Source organism: Amphiura filiformis, chromosome 7, assembly GCF_039555335.1.
Source record: "Amphiura filiformis chromosome 7, Afil_fr2py, whole genome shotgun sequence".
In the NCBI taxonomy this organism is placed as follows: Eukaryota; Metazoa; Echinodermata; class Ophiuroidea; order Amphilepidida; family Amphiuridae; genus Amphiura; species Amphiura filiformis.
In genome coordinates, this window is record NC_092634.1 from 8,141,191 (window position 1) to 8,160,520 (window position 19,330).

Sequence of the window (19,330 nt, forward strand, 5' to 3'; positions counted from 1 at the left end):
GATTCAGTAAATGTTGGGATTAATTTTGTTTACGATTTTCAAGCTTTGAGATGGCCCAAGGAACATCTTAACAGCTTGCCTTGGCTATTATAGCATTTGGGCTATCTACAATCTTTATGGTAAATTATTTTATTTTAGAAATATAATGAAATAAGATGTATTTCCCCTTCTCTTTAATAGGTATTTGAAGCTTTCAGTGAGGACAAGAAAGTACTAGCCATCAAGAGTGTCAACTTAGAATATGCAGATGAGATGACCATAAAGGGATACCTGAATGAGATCACACTGCTGCATAAACTCAGGAAATCAGATCACATCATTAAGCTCTATGACTAGTAAGTTAGCAGGCAGTCTGCTTTTCTCTTTTCATGTTAGCATACGTTGTCTTTTCTGATCGAAGGTGAGCCTGTGCTAAATTGCACAAAACTGCAAGCAGACAGTAAAGAAAAAAGTGTATTCATCAACATCTCATCTCATGCAGATTAAGACATAAACTGCTCAAATAAAGAAAGTCCGCAGTCATGTAACCCATCCTACACCAAAACCTGATCTTGTTATGACAATTTGATTGATACGGTCGTGTGCAGAATCTTGTTAGCTCCAATTTGATACCAAATTTGCTACCAAACACTCAAAGGTGACAAAGATTGATACCAGTTTATGGCATTTGGTGCAAATTCAAAAGTTGCAAATCAAAACGAAGCACGCAGTCGAAATTGCTTAGCGTGGCAATATGGACAAGCTTGCCTGCCCACAATGGGCCCATGTCGACTATCCCAAGTGCGCGCTTTATTTAATTGTTAACTTAAAACGCATGGATTGCTACAGTGCTTTACTGATGAATAAATTTACTAGGGCACGATGCGTTCGATATGACCTAGCGGTTGTTTCGGGCTATGTCAATGGTCTCGCTCTGCCGTTCACCTCTACAGGTCCGCGTGGTCCGTTTTTAATTTGCAACTTTTGAAAATGCACCAAATTTCATATACTGGTATCAATCTCTGTGAATTTAGAGTTTTGGGTAGCAAATTTGATATCAAATTGCAGCTAACAAGATTCTGCACACGACCTCATCAATCAAATTGTCATAACAAGATCAGGTTTTGGTGTAGGACGGGTTACATGACTGCGGACTTTATTTGAGGTGTTTATTATCAAGTATATTTTATTTATAAACATAGACCTACAACTTCCAAAAGTACACTTGGCACTGTCCATTTGCAAAACGGCTAAAGGTGCTAATAAACTTAAAGAAACTTACTTTCAACAAAATATGGCAGCAAGCTGTTTGTTGAAGTAAGCAAAATGAGACTGTCAATCACTGAAACTTGCCAAATGGTCAAAATGGCTACAAGGACAAAAAATTGAATTTAACAGGTCAACAGGTTCACTGATGCTGGGTAAACTTGACTTGAATTAGAAGTGTGTACATGTGTAGTATTAGTTAATTTAGCAGTACAAATGAGACTGAAAAAAAAATTACAAAGAATGTTTCATCGGCAGAGTGCAACACTCTCGTAAGTGCAGTAGAATGTAATAGCTGCCTTTTTTAAAACACCTATTGTTTGCAGCACAATCTCCTCATACTTATTGTAAAGTGTTGATGTTCTGTATACTTTCCTGATGGCCACTGAGCTAACCTCAAGATATCACCTTTACATGTAGTTGAGTGTTTTTCTAGTGTTAATGGTTAAAAGTAAGTACATTTATTGAAATGTTGCAAATGGCAGCTATTGCATTCTTCTGCACTTACGATAGTGTTGCACTTTGCCGATGATTTGTTAACATGTCATGTAGAGAACATTGATAAAAAAAATCAACCCCCACTCTGGCTTGTGTACAAATGCCAATTTAAGTGTAGAAATTAATAAACTGTCTTTAGTTATCAATTTTAAACATAGGTAATTGAAAAGATTCACAATTTGTCAATTGCTGTATTTAAATAAACCTTGGAATCGATGAAACCATCATTATTTCTTCCAAAATATTTTTTTCAGTGAAGTGACAGACAACCACTTGGCCATCGTGATGGAGCGAGGCAGTGTAGATTTGTCAACATTCCTGAAAAGAAATAAGAACATCAACGGAGAGAAGATCAAGTTTTACTGGATGGAGATGCTGGAAGCTGTAGAGGTTGTACATAAACAAGGTATGATAATCCCTCCTTTGTCATGTCACGTTCATACATGCATGGGATATAATGATGAACATGATTGGTTGAGAGAGAATCATAACCAGCTTTTATGCAAATCATAACGATCACTGGCTTGCAACAAAGAAAAAACGTTTTGTTTTTAGGATATGAATATTTCACCTTGGTTTTTTGTAATACTTTGGTCCTGTTTACACCAAAAATACCTTCATTTGATAATTTATTAGTCAATTAAGTGTGCATTTGCATTACACGTAATGATGCAACACATCAAAGGGGGAGGACTTTGCAGGTGAAGTAAATTAGAGTTCAGTATTTCTGCTTTGAAATGAACACCTCATTTGTTAAAATTGGTCACAGCATTCATATTATTCTTAATTATTTTCCATATTTTTTTCAGTATATTTTAATCTATATCTTGAAAAGCATCTCGTAAAGTCCCCCCCCTGATGTGCTGCATATTTTTTGTTAATAATAGAAAAACGCATGTATTCTGTTCAGATTTAGGTCTTACAAAATACAAGACAAATTGTACCAGAGTTATCTTTCAAATCTCTGATACAAAATTATTTGGAAACAGAAGAAACTGTCAAGATTGCAATTGGCCTGGCATGATAATTATACTGTTTTCTTTCAGGTATAATTCACAGTGATCTGAAACCAGCCAATTTTCTGTTTGTGGAGGGCAAACTGAAACTAATTGACTTTGGTATCGCCAACGCTATCCAGGCAGACAAAACCAGTGTGGTGAGAGAATCACAAGTGGGCACCCTGAATTACATGTCTCCAGAAGCTATCCAAGACACATCACCAACACCACAAGTAGATTCCAGAGGTCACAGGAGGCCAAGGTTAAAGGTCAGTTTTAGTAAAATTTAACTTATTGAATCCCAAAGTAGTAAAAACAATACAAAATTTCCTTGCATGTGCTTGGTAGTTTTGAGCATTTTAAGCTCAGTCCTGTCAGTGACATCAATACTTTCTTTCTGAAATCACATTGCGTTAACTAGACTTTCTGGCAGAGAAGAACCCCAGTTGTTTACATTTTAAAATTGTGCACAATGTAAACGCGGAAGTGGCGGGTTTTGATTGGCTGATTCAATCATCTGACAATCATAACAACAATCCGATAATCTGATTGGGCGATTACGCGTCAAAATGTTGGTCAGCGCAAAGCGGTGCTCTCTTAAGCTCTGTCTATGTCGCTCATTTACAGGGCGCTCGGGTCAATCAAAGCAAAAGACTGGGTAGCGCTGGCTTCAAAATTTAAGGGGTCCGAGTGATTTTTGTTGGACTCATTCAGCCCTCCAAAAGTCAAATTTAAGGGGTCCAATGGGAATTTTAAGGGGTCCGAGTCCGACTATGGAAACATCACCCACTAATATTAGAGGTTACGATATACTGGACATGGGGTTGTATTATGCATTTTACATCAACAAAATACAGCGTGCAATAATTATGAGCCTCCCAGGGGGTAAAATTTCCAAACGGCTAAAAAAAGGTAAATATTGCTTGCACCCGGCCTGCTAAAAATTGTATTCGTCGCAAGCAGGAAAATGTAAAAGTTTCCATAAGCCTACTATTTCTCAAGTTTGTTTGAGCGTTTAGTTTTGAACATGCCCCATGAATGTGTGCTCAAAATCACTTGCACTTGCCCCCCCCCTCCTTTTGACTTGCCAAAATTGACCCCCGGCTGCCAAAAATTCTTGCCCCCCCAATTTTACCCTCACAATTGCACAACCTCTGAACTTCAAGAAAATCCAAAATATGGGAGTGCAAACCCCGGGGGTCACTCCCATTGTGGCCTGTACACCATCCGCGATAATGAAAACGCGTAAAAGGGTCGATTTTTGTGGGTAGGCACGACACGCTGCATGATCGCGTTTAGGGTGTCAAAACATGAAAAATTGGAAAAAAGGGTAGCAAAATTGCAATTTCTAAAAACGCGGAAATGAAATTTAGGGTATGAAATTTGATGTTAGGAATGAAATCCCTGTTTAGGGTGTCGTTTTAGCCAAGGGTTAGATCCTTGTTTAGGGTGCTTTTCAAAAGTTGATTATCGCGGATGGTGTACAGGCCACAATTGGAGTGACCCCCCCAGGTGCAAACCCCAAAACTAGGGATTGTTTTTTACAATCTAGTCCTGTTTGTTCATCATGTATAAATGTTATTGTTAGTGGAGCTTTTTATTTAGTCAGAACGCCAACCTTTAATTATCGAAAACGTAGTCCTAACCCTAATTCTGACCTTTCACCTCCTAAACCTGAATCAACCCCTTCAAAACTGGCAAAGTTCTGAAAAATTATGATCACACGACGTGACTATGTTAATGTGTATTTTTAATGTAAAAAGGTGCAGAATTCAACACCCCAAAGCTTACCATGTACCGCTAATTCCCTGCAATTTTATCCTATATTGCCATCAATAAAGAATACAAAGTTGACTTTTTTGTGTTGAGGAAACTCAATTTTTACTTAGCATGACATGAAAATTAGTTAAATGATGATTTACTATGGTATAAAACTCCCGATAAAACGATCATCAGTAGTAAACATTAATGCATGATCGGGGAAATCCCCACTGACAGTTTATACAAGGAGAGATTCTTTCGCAAGTGGAGTCAATTGTCACACTATTTCATTCGCAGAGCCTTGACTTGCACAATGTTTCAACAGATTGGTATTCAGAGTGAACGATCTGATATAGTTCTTGGAGCATTTATTTTTGACATTCTGTCTGAAATGATCGCATTTGTTTTGTGCCCTGTCCATAAGGTTTTACATGCCTGATTTTCTGTGCGTCTGAGATATTCTTGTCTAACGCATTAGGTAAGCTTAAGGTTAATTTTATTGCGTCCCAGCAACAGTTCCACGCGTCCCTGACGCGCAGACGCGCACCAGCGCGACCCTTGGACTGCTGTTCGTCTCTGAAAACGAGTGTAGCACTAGTGCGGTTCCAATGAGAGCTTTCATCATCCTCATGTCTATAGGCATTTGTGATGCTCATACCAATTCACTCTTTTGATGTAATCCATGGATTCATCATACTGCTAGTCTCCTCCTCTTCTTCTTCAGCCTTCAACCATCCTTTGTGATATTGTCTCTCATCTCTGTAAATATGAGTGTCTTGTGATATGGACAAAGAAGTTTGAGTTTCCTATTTGCGATGTTAACTCAAAGATGTCAGTTCTGTCTCTGCCATCTCAAGCCCAGTCATTTATTCTCCAGTCATAATCATACTAAGGAGTCGCTAGGATTGTAGCCTTTTGATGGTGTAACGCTATTGAAAAAAAACCGCTACATATATACTCCTTGCGACTTCTAAGTATGATATATGGATATCACACAGTCAAACTTGTAACAAATAAATATTTCCAATCAATCAATTTTGTTTTGACAGATCAACTGCAAGAGTGATGTGTGGTCCCTGGGTTGCATCCTGTACTACATGGTGTATGGTCGCACACCCTTCCAACAGATCACCAACACACTAGTTAAACTACAGGCAATATGTGATCCGCAGCATCAAATCAACTTTCCTGACATTGAGAACAAACTCTTACTAGATGTCTTAAAGGTAAGGTACTATGTAAAGGATCAGTTAATCAGATCTGCTATTTTGGAATTGGGGAAAACTTACTTCATTTGCTGATCATATGAACCAAATAATTATTTTAATGCCAAAATTAATCAGTATTTAGGCATCAAAACTCAAGACAGCAATTAACTAACATACATTGTCGGGTGCATTACATAGTGACGGATTTACACTTTACGGTAAAATCCATAGTGACGGATGTTGAGCTCTCAAAATAATTGCGTAAGACATTGTGACGGATAACTTTGGCAATCTATTACATAATGTGAGATGTACGATTTTTGTCTTTTTGTTACAGAAATGCCTAATTCGGGATCCTCGTGTTAGACCATCAATTCAAGAACTTCTGAACCATCCATACCTGAAATCAAGTTCACAGCCACCACCACCAGGTAAGATATTTTCAATATAGAATTGCAAGTGTGTTATTTTTTGTCAAACATGCATGTTTTTATACATAGCACACTCTTGCGGACTTTTTAAAGGTTACCAAATGCAATAAAAACTTTCGACTTGCAAAATACAAAGATCATAGTGAATGAATGAATAGTTATCACTTTAAAAAAAAATGAAAATCAATGTGAGCATTTGCTGGAATTGAAAACCTTCAATTTCTTGACAAAAGAAATTATTCAACCATATTATTTAAGAAATGAAGGGAAACACCGTATCCTTTACGCCCAAATATTGTATCCAAGGCAGTAAAACATAAATAATCGGTGAGGTGTGGCGGAACCCATTAATTTTAACGTGTTTACTACCAAGAACACATTGGGCCAATCCATTTAAAATCCACACTACCCCTGTGGAAGACTTAGCTGAAGTCTTCCACAGAGGGATTATGAATTTTGAATAGAATAGACAATTGGGTAATTTCCATTTGAAATACTCACTCCGGTTGTGGAAGATATATGTAAAGTCATAATACAGGAGAGTATGGGTTTCAAAATGATTAACCCTGACCAATTACATTTGAAAAACATACTCCCCTTTGGAAAATATTTCCAAAATCTTCCACAGGGGTAGCGTGAATTTCAAGTGGAATTTTATTCGGGTATAACGGTTAAGGCAGCAACCCTTAGTTCTATTCTTTTACCATAAAAATGGTGCGATTGAAAGAGAAAATATCACTTTTTTGTTCAAATATTTGAAGTTGTTTACATCAAGGTATAGCGTGTATGGGTATCCACAGTGCAAGTTGTGGATATTAGAAAAATTGTACGCTTAACCATGCGATACGCTCTGCATAGAATGTATACGCTTTATTGCGGTCTATACACATAATAATTTCAAATATAGTGCTTTCATGTGATGCATTTTAACAAATCACTGTTCGTAATTTTCAGTAATGGGTTAGGGTAATAGAATTGAGAACATAAAAGAATAGTCTGTGTATAATGTACAGGTTAGGGAAATTGCCCGACTTGACACAGGCAGGCAGACTAGGCACAATTCTTGGCATGCTACACTGATTGTTCTGAAAAAGACACATCATCAGCGCCGTAGCTGGGGGGCAAGGGAGGGCATGTGCCCTGGGCACCAGAATAACCCTAGATTGATTCTGCACCCCTTCCATGTCACCTGATATGTACCCAGGATTCACAGCCATATAACGGCACTGTTACACAGGTGGTGTTGAAAAGCATGATTTTTTTTGCGATGGAGATTGATGGACTTTTCCAAAAGTGCTCTAAACAAGCAGTCCAAGCAAGTGGTTTCCGCCTGGTTTAGGTCGCTGGTACTAGATGCTATCATTGAGCCCCATATTTGAAGTTGGATACATGCTTGATAAGCTCTCCATACTTGATAAGCTCTCCATACATGTACACTTAAAGTGGTGTTTGTGGTTTACAAATCTTTATTGTTTGCTTTCTCCACACAGAAGCTGCACCAGACAGTGGGAGTCTGACCATGAAACATGTACAGAGTTTAATATCTCAGCTGACACAACTCAATTCACCTAATACTCTCAAGACTGTCTCAAAGGTAAGTTTTTATTATGTCTTTTAATAACTTAATTTGGACACACAATTTTATTGAAAAAATATGACAGATATTTTCCAACGCAGCAACAAATCTCCAAAGACCATTTCTGTTCAATTTCACCTTATGTCAGCTTAACAACATAAATGGGCTATTCCAGTTGAAATCCATACACCCTATGGAAGACATGACCTTAATCTCCTGTACAGGCCAGGCGGCGTATATTTCAAATGGGAGTCACCCATTCAGGCAACCCCATATGGTGAGGACAGTTGTTTGTTCTTGTGTATGCATTTGGTTTGGATTGTGTGGACTAACAGTTTTGTAACCCCAAATTCACACTCCTGTATAGAAGATTTTGGTCATGTCTTCCATAGGGGGTGAGTAGTATAAAAAGGGGGATTCTGGCTCACCCTTGTATTTTCCCTGTAAAAATAAAAAAAAACTCTTACCCTGTAATCCCCCTGCATTATTTTACCCTAAGCTTCCCTGTATTCTTCCCTGTAAATTGTTCAAAAATAACAACACAGGATTACACAGAAAAACAATTTACACAGGATTACACAGAAAAACAATTTACACAGGATTACACAGAAAAACAATTTACACAGGATTACACAGAAAAACAATTTACACAGGATTACACAGAAAAACAATTTACACAGGATTACACAGAAAAACAATTTACACAGGATTGCACAGAAAAACAATTTACACAGGATTACACAGAAAAACAATTTACACAGGATTACACAGAAAAACAATTTACACAGGATTACACAGAAAAACAATTTACACAGGATTGCACAGAAAAAACAACAACACAGGATTACACAGAAAAATATCCTTGTATTTTTAATTCACCCCAATCCAAATTACACGGAAAAAATTCCCCTGCATTTCAACTTATCCAAAAAAAAAAATGCAGGGGAAAAAATTCCCCTGCATCTCAAATCAAAAAAAATTGATATTCTACACAGAAAAAAATCCCCCTGTATCCCATATCCTGTCTTCAACTATTATGACCTTGAGCTGACCCAAGTAGGGGAACAATCAATTTGTCTAACGGAAACCTAGCCTGGAGGCAACTCACAAATCCTTGACTAGCACACTTATGTACACTGTTGAGTTGCAGGAAGTGAGACAAAGTGGTTTTATGCTAAGCGGGAAGAATTAATTTGATATGTCTAACCAGGCGGAAACCTAGCCCGAGGCATTGTGGAGTTGAAACTTAATAACACACATTCCTTTGTTAACATGTTGCCTGATCAACCCTATTTACGTACATTAGGATAGTTTTGCAGGGAATTTTTTGTTGTTGATTTTATCCAGTTGCCAGATTTTTGATACAAATTGGGCGACATACCTAAAGGTATCACACATTCCGATCCTGCATACACATTCCGATCCGACATAATTTTTTGAAAAATTTTTAATTTTTTTGATACTGTTTGGAATGTTTGTGCCGGATCGGAATGCGGAAATGCTAAACAGTGATGGCGCTGTTATTTTTTACTAGTTAATACCAGCTGGGAGAGGGCACACACTATTTTTAGATTTTTTCTTAATTTAAAAAAAAATAATTTAAGAAATTTTGATATAATAAAAAAATCTTATAATAAAAAAAAAATGGAATCGTTTAAAAATTATCGCAACATCGAAAAAGAAATTACTCTTGAGTCAAAAGTTGAAAACAAGCATTTGTTTGTATTTTACAAGGATCAGTGGATTCAGCTTAGTCATAAGAAAATCCAGACAAATTTTTTGGTTATCATACGATGATTAATCGATATGATGGAATTTTGTGTACTGAACTTGGGCTGTGTAATCCGCTTAAATATTCGAAAGAGCTATATTTGAGACACAAAGAATCATATAAAAAGGCTTCTAAAAAATATTATGCTAAAAAGAAAGCGGAAAAAATCAATTTAGAAAAATAAATATTTTGGTTTAAAAAGAATATAATAAAGAATAAAGCTAGAATGCCGGTCTTACGATCGATTTCAACCGTAAGATTCTTACGCGCTTACGCTAAAAGAAAGGGATATCGAGGATACTCCAGGCTGAAAAAAGCAGATTTGTTAATCTTACTTAACAATCCTGTTCCGGACTACAATGCGATTGATGAAGCAAATAATGAACAAAGACTACAAAGAGGAGAGTACACCGTAAAAGAATTACGCGTGATTGCAAAAAATGCGGGCCTTCGAGGATACTCAAGACTGAGTAAAGAAGATTTAATTAAATTACTCAAGGATAATTTTTTTTCTCTTCCTAACGAATTTGACGTTGCGGTACCACCCACAAATCCTCGTCATCCGTTCAAGATCAAAAAGACCGATTCGAATCTTATCAACTTTTTCGAACAGTACACGATCGACGGACGAGTTGGTTACGATCCCAACACCTTCTTTGTGACCGTCAAGCTGAGCATAATCCGTCTTTTTAACAAACATAAGCAGAGAAAAATTCACATGGCTCTCAAGTGCACGTTTGAAAAAACAAACCCGCAAACTGGCGAAACTGATACTATAACCGGCACATTTCGTTCTACCACGAAGGAGATTCTAGCGGGCACGGTTCTCGATGATTATTACGGAACCACGACGGGTGAAATCTTGCAAAGTCTATTAGCATTCACAAACAATGGAAGTGGCTGGGTATTCAAGATAATCGAATTCTTGAATATTTACATGACCAAGTACCAGCCGATGCAAGGAGACTCGTACACTCCGACTCCAAAAGATCTAGCCCCCAAGAAAGCGATCATCAATATAAAAAATTATGATCCATATTGCTTCAAGTGGTCTGTTACTCTAGCCCTCAATCTAGTTGACAAAAATCCTGAAAGAGTAACCGGAAAACTTAGGATACAATCCAAAAAGCACGACTGGGATGGTATTTCCTTTCCGACTCCTATATCACAAATTGCCAAGTTTGAAAAGAACAATCCTACAATTTCCGTGAATGTAGGATTGTACAAACCAAAGGGTACTGACAAAGAAACGAAGTACAACCACGCCATTGATCCCTTAGTAAAGAGCGATCACCCCGATCGTCCTCATCGCGTCGATCTTCTCTTGATTAAGGGAAAAAACTCTAAAGGCGAAGAAACTAGCATTAAGGTGCGGGATTGTAACTATCTAAAATATCCTGACAAATATCCAATTAGCTTCAGCTATTAGCTATTAAGATATTTGGATATTATTAAAGGATATTATGGATAATTTGGATAATAGTTGCACCTACTGATATTTTGGATATTTGGATATTTTAGATAATTTGGATATTATCAAGGATATTATGGATATTTATATATTTCAGATATTTGGATATTTTAGATATTATGGCTAATTAAGATATTTTAGATATTTTGGATATTATTATGGCTAATTAGGATAATTTGGATATTTGTTATATTTTTCATATTATTATGGGTCATGAGGATAATTTGGATATTTCAGATATTTGGATATTTTAGATAATTTGGCTATTATTAGGGCTATTTTGGATAATTTGGATATTTTGGATATTATTGTGGCTAATTAGGATAATTTGGATATTTCAGATATTAGGATATTTTAGATATTTTGGATATTATTATGGCTATTTAGGATAATTTTGATATTTTAGATATTTTGTATATTATTAGGGCTATTTAGGATAATTTGGATATTTTGGATATTATTATGGCTAATTAGGATATTTTGGATATTATTATGGCTAATTAGGATAATTTGGATATTTCTAATATTTTGGATATTATTATGGGTCTTTAGGATAATTTGGATATTTCAGATATTTGGATATTTTAGATAATTTGGATATTATTAGGGCTATTTTGGATATTTTAGATATTTTGGATATTATTATGGCTAATTAGGATATTTTGGATATTATTATGGCTATTTAGGATAATTTTGATATTTTTGATATTTTGCATTTTATTAGGGCTATTTAGGATAATTTGGATATTTTGGATATTATTAGGGTTATTTAGGATAATTTGGATATTATTAGGGCTATTTTGGATATTTTAGATATTTTGGATATTATTATGGCTAATTAGGATAATTTGGATATTTCAGATATTTTTCATATTATTATGGGTCTTTAGGATAATTTGGATATTTCAGATATTTGGATATTTTAGATAATTTGGATATTATTAGGGCTATTTTGGATATTTTAGATAATTTGGATATTATTAGGGCTATTTTGGATAATTTGGATATTTTAGATATTTTGGATATTATTATGGCTAATTAGGATAATTTGGATATTTCTGATATTTTGGATATTATTATGGGTTTTTAGGATAATTTGGATATTTCAGATATTTGGATATTTTAGGTAATTTGGATATTATTAGGGCTATTTTGGATAATTTGGATATTTTAGATATTTTGGATATTATTATGGTTAATTAGGATATTTTGGATATTATTATGGCTATTTAGGATAATTTTGATATTTTTGATATTTTGCATATTATTAGGGCTATTTAGGATAATTTGGATATTTTGGATATTATTAGGGTTATTTAGGATAATTTGGATATTATTAGAGCTATTTTGGATATTTTAGATATTTTGGATATTATTATGGCTAATTAGGATAATTTGGATATTTCTGATATTTTTCTTCTTATTATGGGTCTTTAGGATAATTTGGATATTTCAGATATTTGGATATTTTAGATAATTTGGATATTATTAGGGCTATTTTGGATAATTTGGATATTTTAGATAATTTGGATATTATTAGGGCTATTTTGGATAATTTGGATATTTTAGATATTTTGGATATTATTATGGCTAATTAGGATAATTTGGATATTTCTGATATTTTGGATATTATTATGGGTCTTTAGGATAATTTGGATATTTCAGATATTTGGATATTTTAGATAATTTGGATATTATTAGGGCTATTTTGGATAATTTGGATATTTTAGATATTTTGGATATTATTATGGATAATTAGGATAATTTGGATATTTTTCATATTATTATGGGTCATTAGGATAATTTGGATATTTCAGATATTTGGATATTTTAGATAATTTGGATATTATTAGGGCTATTTTGGATAATTTGGATATTTTAGATAATTTGGATATTATTAGGGCTATTTTGGATAATTTGGATATTTTAGATATTTTGGATATTATTATGGCTAATTAGGATATTTTGGATATTTCTGATATATTGGATATTATTATGGGTCTTTAGGATAATTTGGATATTTCAGATATTTGGATATTTTGGATAATTTGGATATTATTAGGGCTATTTTGGATAATTTGGATATTTTAGATATTTTGGATATATTATGGCTAATTAGGATAATGTGGATATTTTTCATATTATTATGGGTCATTAGGATAATTTGGATATTTCAGATATTTGGATATTTCAGATATTTGGATATTTTAGATAATTTGGATATTATTAGGGCTATTTCAGATATTTGGATATTATTAGGGCTATTTTGGATAATTTGGATATTTTAGATATTTTGGATATTATTATGGCTAATTAGGATAATTTGGATATTTCTGATATTTTTCATATTATTATGGGTTATTAGGATATTTGGATATTTTAGATAATTTGGATATTATTAGGGCTATTTAGGATAATTTGGATATTTTAGATATTTTGGATATTATTATGGCTAAATAGGATAATTTGGATATTTCAGATATTTGGATATTTTAGATCATTGGGATATTATTAGGGCTATTTTGGATAATTTGGATATTTTAGATATTTTGGATATTATTATGGCTAATTAGGATAATTTGGATATTTCTGATATTTTTCATATTATTATGGGTCATTAGGATAATTTGGATATTTCAGCTATTTGGATATTTTAGATAATTTGGATATTATTAGGGCTATTTTGGATAATTTGGATATTTTAGATATTTTGGATATTAGTATGGCTAATTAGGATAATTTGGATATTTCTGATATTTTTCATATTATTATGGGTCATTAGGATATTTAGATATTTGGATATTTTAGATAATTTGGATATTATTAGGGCTATTTAGGATAATTTCGATATTTTAGATATTTTGGATATTATTATAGCTAATTATGATAATTTGGATATTTCTGATATTTTTCATATTATTATGGGTCATTAAGATAATTTGGATATTTTAGATAATTTGGATATTATTAGGGCTATTTAGGATAATTTGGATATTTTAGATATTTTGGATATTATTATGGCTAATTAGGATAATTTGGATATTTCTGATATTTTTCATATTATTATGGGTCATTGGATATTTTAGATCATTGGGATATTATTACGGCTATTTTGGATAATTTGGATATTATTATGGCTAATTAGGATAATTTGGATATTTCAGATATTTTCATATTATTATGGGTCATTAGGATAATTTGGATATTTCAGATATTTGGATATTATTAGGGCTATTTTGGATAATTTGGATATTTTAGATATTTTGGATAATATTTATGGCTAATTAGGATAATTTGGACATTTCTGATATTTTGGATATTATTATGGGTCATTAGGATAAGTTGGATATTTCAGATATTTGGATATTTTAGATAATTTGGATATTATTAGGGCTATTTTGGATAATTTTGATATTTCAGATATTTTGGATATTATTATGGCTAATTAGGATAATTTGGATATTTCTGATATTTTTCATATTATGGGTCATTAGAATAATTTGGATATTTCAGATATTTGGATATTTTAGATAATTTGGATATTATTAGGGCTATTTTGGATATTTTAGATATTTTGGATACTATTGGATAATTTGGATATTTTAGATATTTTTGTTATGGCTAATTAGGATAATTTGGATATTTCTGATATTTTTCATATTATTATGGGTCATTAGGATATTTAGATATTTGGATATTTTAGATAATTTGGATATTATTAGGGCTGCTTTAGGAAACTTGATGCATATGCAACTTTAATGTACTATAGTATGCGTCGTTCTTTAAAAGTATTTTACAACTATATCCATCGTTTAGGATTATACTATTATGAACTATAAGACAACATGCATAATCCATTCTATGCTGTTCATTAAATGGTTCTCAGGCATATTAATTTCACATCTTTTATGAACTAACACAACATGCATGATGTATGCGTCGTTCTTTATAATTCCTTACCAACTATATATATATCCATCGTGTAGGATTATGAACTAAAAGACAACATGCATGATGTAGGCTGTTCATATTGTTCAATATGCAATTTTCACTAGTGTTCTGGTGTATGCGTCGTTCTTTACAACATTTTACAGCAGTATACATTATGATTTAGGAAACTTGATGCATATAATGCAACTTTAATGTATACTATAATATGCGTCGTTCTTTAAAAGTCTTTTACAACTATATCCATCGTTTAGGATTATGAACTAAAACACATAATGAGAAATCATCATACAAAACATGTATAATTGTATATATAACTACATTAATAGCCAACCAGAAACGGCGTATAATGTGGTAATATTTTTAATTAGTATTTATTTTAAAATTACACATACTTTTATGTATTATACCTAAATTATCCGATATTTTGGATAATTTTAATTCTAGCTAAATATGTGATAATATCTTAACGGTCCGTTACCCGATTCACAACATCATCCGCCCAATTTTTTCATTGTAAATTACTTTTTTGTATCACAAAATAGATCATAAATATCTGATAATATCTTAATATCCATCACTTACTAAGTAAAGTAAAAAATTTCAATAGAAATTTTATAAGTCCCTAATATCCAAATATCTGATATAGCGGATATTTTAGATAATATCTAAATTATCCGATATTTTGGCAAATTTAGATAATAGCTAAATATCAGATATTTTGGCTAATTTAGATAATAGCTAAATATCTGATAATATCGTAAAAATTTTATAAGTTCCTAATATCCAAATATCTGTTATAGCGGATATTTGAGATAATATCTAAATTATCAGATATTTTGGCTAATTTAGATAATAGCTAAATATCAGATATTTTGGCTAATTTACATAATAGCTAAATATCTGATAATATCTTAATATCCATCACTTACTAAGTAAAAAAATTCCAATAAAAAATTTATAAGTTCCTAATATCCAAATATATGATATATCGGATATTTGAGCTAATATCCAAATTAGCAGATATTTCGGCTAATTTAGATAATACCGAAAGTTCCTGATATCCAAATATCTGATATAGCGGATATTTTTGATAATATCTAAATTATCCGATATTTTGGCAAATTTAGATAATAGCTAAATATCAGATATTTTGGCTAATTTAGATAATAGCTAAATATCTGATAATATCGTAATATCCATCACTTACTTCTTATAAAATTTACAATAAAAATTTTATAAGTTCCTAATATCCAAATATCTGATATAGCGGATATTTGAGATAATATCTAAATTATCAGATATTTTGGCTAATTTAGATAATAGCTAAATATCAGATATTTTGGCTAATTTACATAATAGCTAAATATCTGATAATATCTTAATATCCATCACTTACTAAGTAAAAAAATTCCAATAAAAATTTTATAAGTTCCTAATATCCAAATATATGATATATCGGATATTTGAGCTAATATCCAAATTAGCAGATATTTCGACTAATTTAGATAATACCGAAAGTTCCTGATATCCAAATATCTGATATAGCGGATATTTTTGATAATATCTAAATTAGCAGATATTTTGGCTAATTTAGATAATAGCTAAATATCTGATAATATCTTAATATCCATCACTTACTACGTAAAAAAATTTCAATAAAAATTTTATAAGTTCCTAATATCCAAATATCTGATATATCGGATATTTGAGCTAATATCCAAATTAGCAGATATTTCGGCTAATTTAGATAATAGCTAAATATCTGATAATATCTTAATATCCATCACTTACTACGTAAAAAAATTTCAAGTTCCTAATATCCAAATATCTGATATAGCGGATATTTGAGCTAATATCAAATTAGAAGATATTTCGCTATTTTAGATAATAAATTCCTAATATCCAAATATCTGATATATCGGATATTTGAGCTAATATCCAAATTAGCAGATATTTTGGCTAATTTAGATAATAGCTAAATATCTGATAATATCTTAATATCCATCACTTACTACGTAAAAAATTTCAATAAAAATTTTATAAATTCCTAAAATCCTATATCTGATATAGCGGATATTTGAGCTAATATCTAAATTAGCAGATATTTTGGCTAATTTAGATAATAGCTAAATATCTGATAATATCTTAATATCCATCACTTACTACGTAAAAAAATTTCAATAAAAATTTTATAAGTTCCTAATATAGCGGATATTTGAGCTAATATCCAAATTAGAAGATATTTCGGCTATTTTAGATAATAAATTCCTAATATCCAAATATCTGATATATCGGATATTTGAGCTAATATCCAAATTAGCAGATATTTTGGCTAATTTAGATAATAGCTAAATATCTGATAATATCTTAATATCCATCACTTACTACGTAAAAAAATTTCAATAAAAATTTTATAAGTTCCTAATATCCAAATATCTGATATAGCGGATATTTGAGCTAATATCTAAATTAGCAGATATTTTGGCTAATTTAGATAATAGCTAAATAGCCAATAATATCTTAATATCCATCACTTAATAAGTCAAAAAATTTCAATAACAATTTTATAAGTTCTTAATATACAAATATCTGATATAGCGGATATTGTAGCTAATATCCAAATTAGCAGATATTTTGGCTAATTTAGATAATAGCTAAATAGCTGCTAATATCTTAATATCCATCACTTACTAAATCAAAAAATTAAAATTAAAATTTTATAAGTTCCTAATATACAAATATCTGATATAGCGGATATTGTAGCTAATATCCAAATTAGCAGATATTTTGGCCAATTTAGATAATAGCTAAATAGCTGCTAATATCTTAATATCCATCACTTACTAAATCAAAAAATTTCAATTATAATTTTATAAGTTCCTAATATACAAATATCTGATATAGCGGATATTGTAGCTAATATCCAAATTAGCAGATATTTTGGCTAATTTAGATAATAGCTAAATAGCTGATAATATCTTAATATCCATCACTTACTAAGTAAAAAAATTTCCATCAAAATTTATAAGTTCCTAATATACAAATATCTGATATAGCGGATATTGTAGCTAATATCCAAATTAGCAGATATTTTGGCTAATTTAGATAATAGCTAAATAGCTGATAATATCTTAATATCCATCACTTACTAAGTAAAAAAATTCAATTACAATTTTTATAAGTTCCTAATATACAAATATCTGAAATATCGGATATTGTAGCTAATATCCAAATTAGCAGATATTTTGGCTAATTTAGATAATAGCTAAATAGCCGATAATATCTTAATATCCATCACTTACTAAGTACAAAATTGCACAAAAAAAGTCCCTAATATACAAATATCAGATATTTTAGATAATATGAGATATTATGATCCACAAAAATAGCCAAATAGCCAAAAACAACCTTGTAACTATCTAAAATAGCAGATTTTTCACCCTATACTACAACACACAAATTATCCAAATTATCTAAAAATAAAAAAAAGTTACAATCCCGCACCTAACTCGAAACTAGTCACTATACCCTGGTTAAGGACATGGGCAGACTTTTGAAGGGAATAACAACTAAGAAAAACGTAAAACACTACCACTGCAGAAACTGCTACAAAGGTTACATTTGCAAAGAACGACTAAGGGTGCACGAAGATTTATGCCATACTCATGAGCCCTCGAGAATTGAGATGCCAAAAGCAACGAAAGACGGCGATCCTCCAACTCAGCAGTTTAAGCACTTCTTCAAGTCGCAAAGAGCTCCATTCGTCGTTTACGCCGACTTTGAAGCCTTTACGAATCCGATACAAACCTGCCAACCTGAAGTTTCGCAGAAGACTACGAAATACCAAAAGCACGAACCTTCGGGCTTTTGCTACTACATCAAGTGTTTCGATGATTCCGTGTACTCTCAAGATCCCGTAATGTACACCAAGCAAAGCGAAACTGAGGACGTATCCCAAGTTTTTGTGAACATGCTCGAGGAGGACGTTAGAAAGATCTACGACAGGTTTTGGAAACGGGAAAACAATCCTTACATACTCGCAAAAAATATGATCATCAGTCCCAAAGAGCGAAAGTTATACATGAAGTCTACGCGATGTCATATTTGTAAGGAACCTCTAACCCCGAAAAATGAGAAAAACAGAACCGTTAGAGATCACTGCCACTTTACTGGAAAATTCAGAGGAGCCGCTCACAATCAGTGCAATCTTGCTTACAGAGCGCCAAATTTCATTCCGGTATTTTTTCACAATCTCGCGGGATACGACGCTCACCTCTTCATCAAAAATCTCGGAAAGACCGAGGGAAAAATAGACTGCATTCGAACAACGAGGAAAAGTACATCTCCTTCAGCAAAACAATGGTGGTAGATTCCTTCGTTCCTATGAGGAATCGAATTGTCGCGCGACCGAACGAAGTCT

General features: G+C 32.4%; 1 protein-coding gene across 2 annotated transcripts in view; it reads left to right on the top strand.

Annotated features, from left to right (window-relative positions):
• Positions 1 to 19,330, top strand: part of LOC140156699 (dual specificity protein kinase TTK-like) — a 75,715-nt gene that overhangs the window by 29,751 nt on the left and 26,634 nt on the right. For both annotated transcript variants that reach the window (XM_072179633.1, XM_072179632.1), the window contains exons 11-16: positions 181 to 335; positions 1,998 to 2,149; positions 2,790 to 3,010; positions 5,552 to 5,728; positions 6,048 to 6,141; positions 7,632 to 7,735. In XM_072179633.1, the coding sequence (XP_072035734.1) occupies positions 181 to 335; positions 1,998 to 2,149; positions 2,790 to 3,010; positions 5,552 to 5,728; positions 6,048 to 6,141; positions 7,632 to 7,735 (903 nt within the window). The remainder of the gene's footprint in view (positions 1 to 180; positions 336 to 1,997; positions 2,150 to 2,789; positions 3,011 to 5,551; positions 5,729 to 6,047; positions 6,142 to 7,631; positions 7,736 to 19,330) is intronic.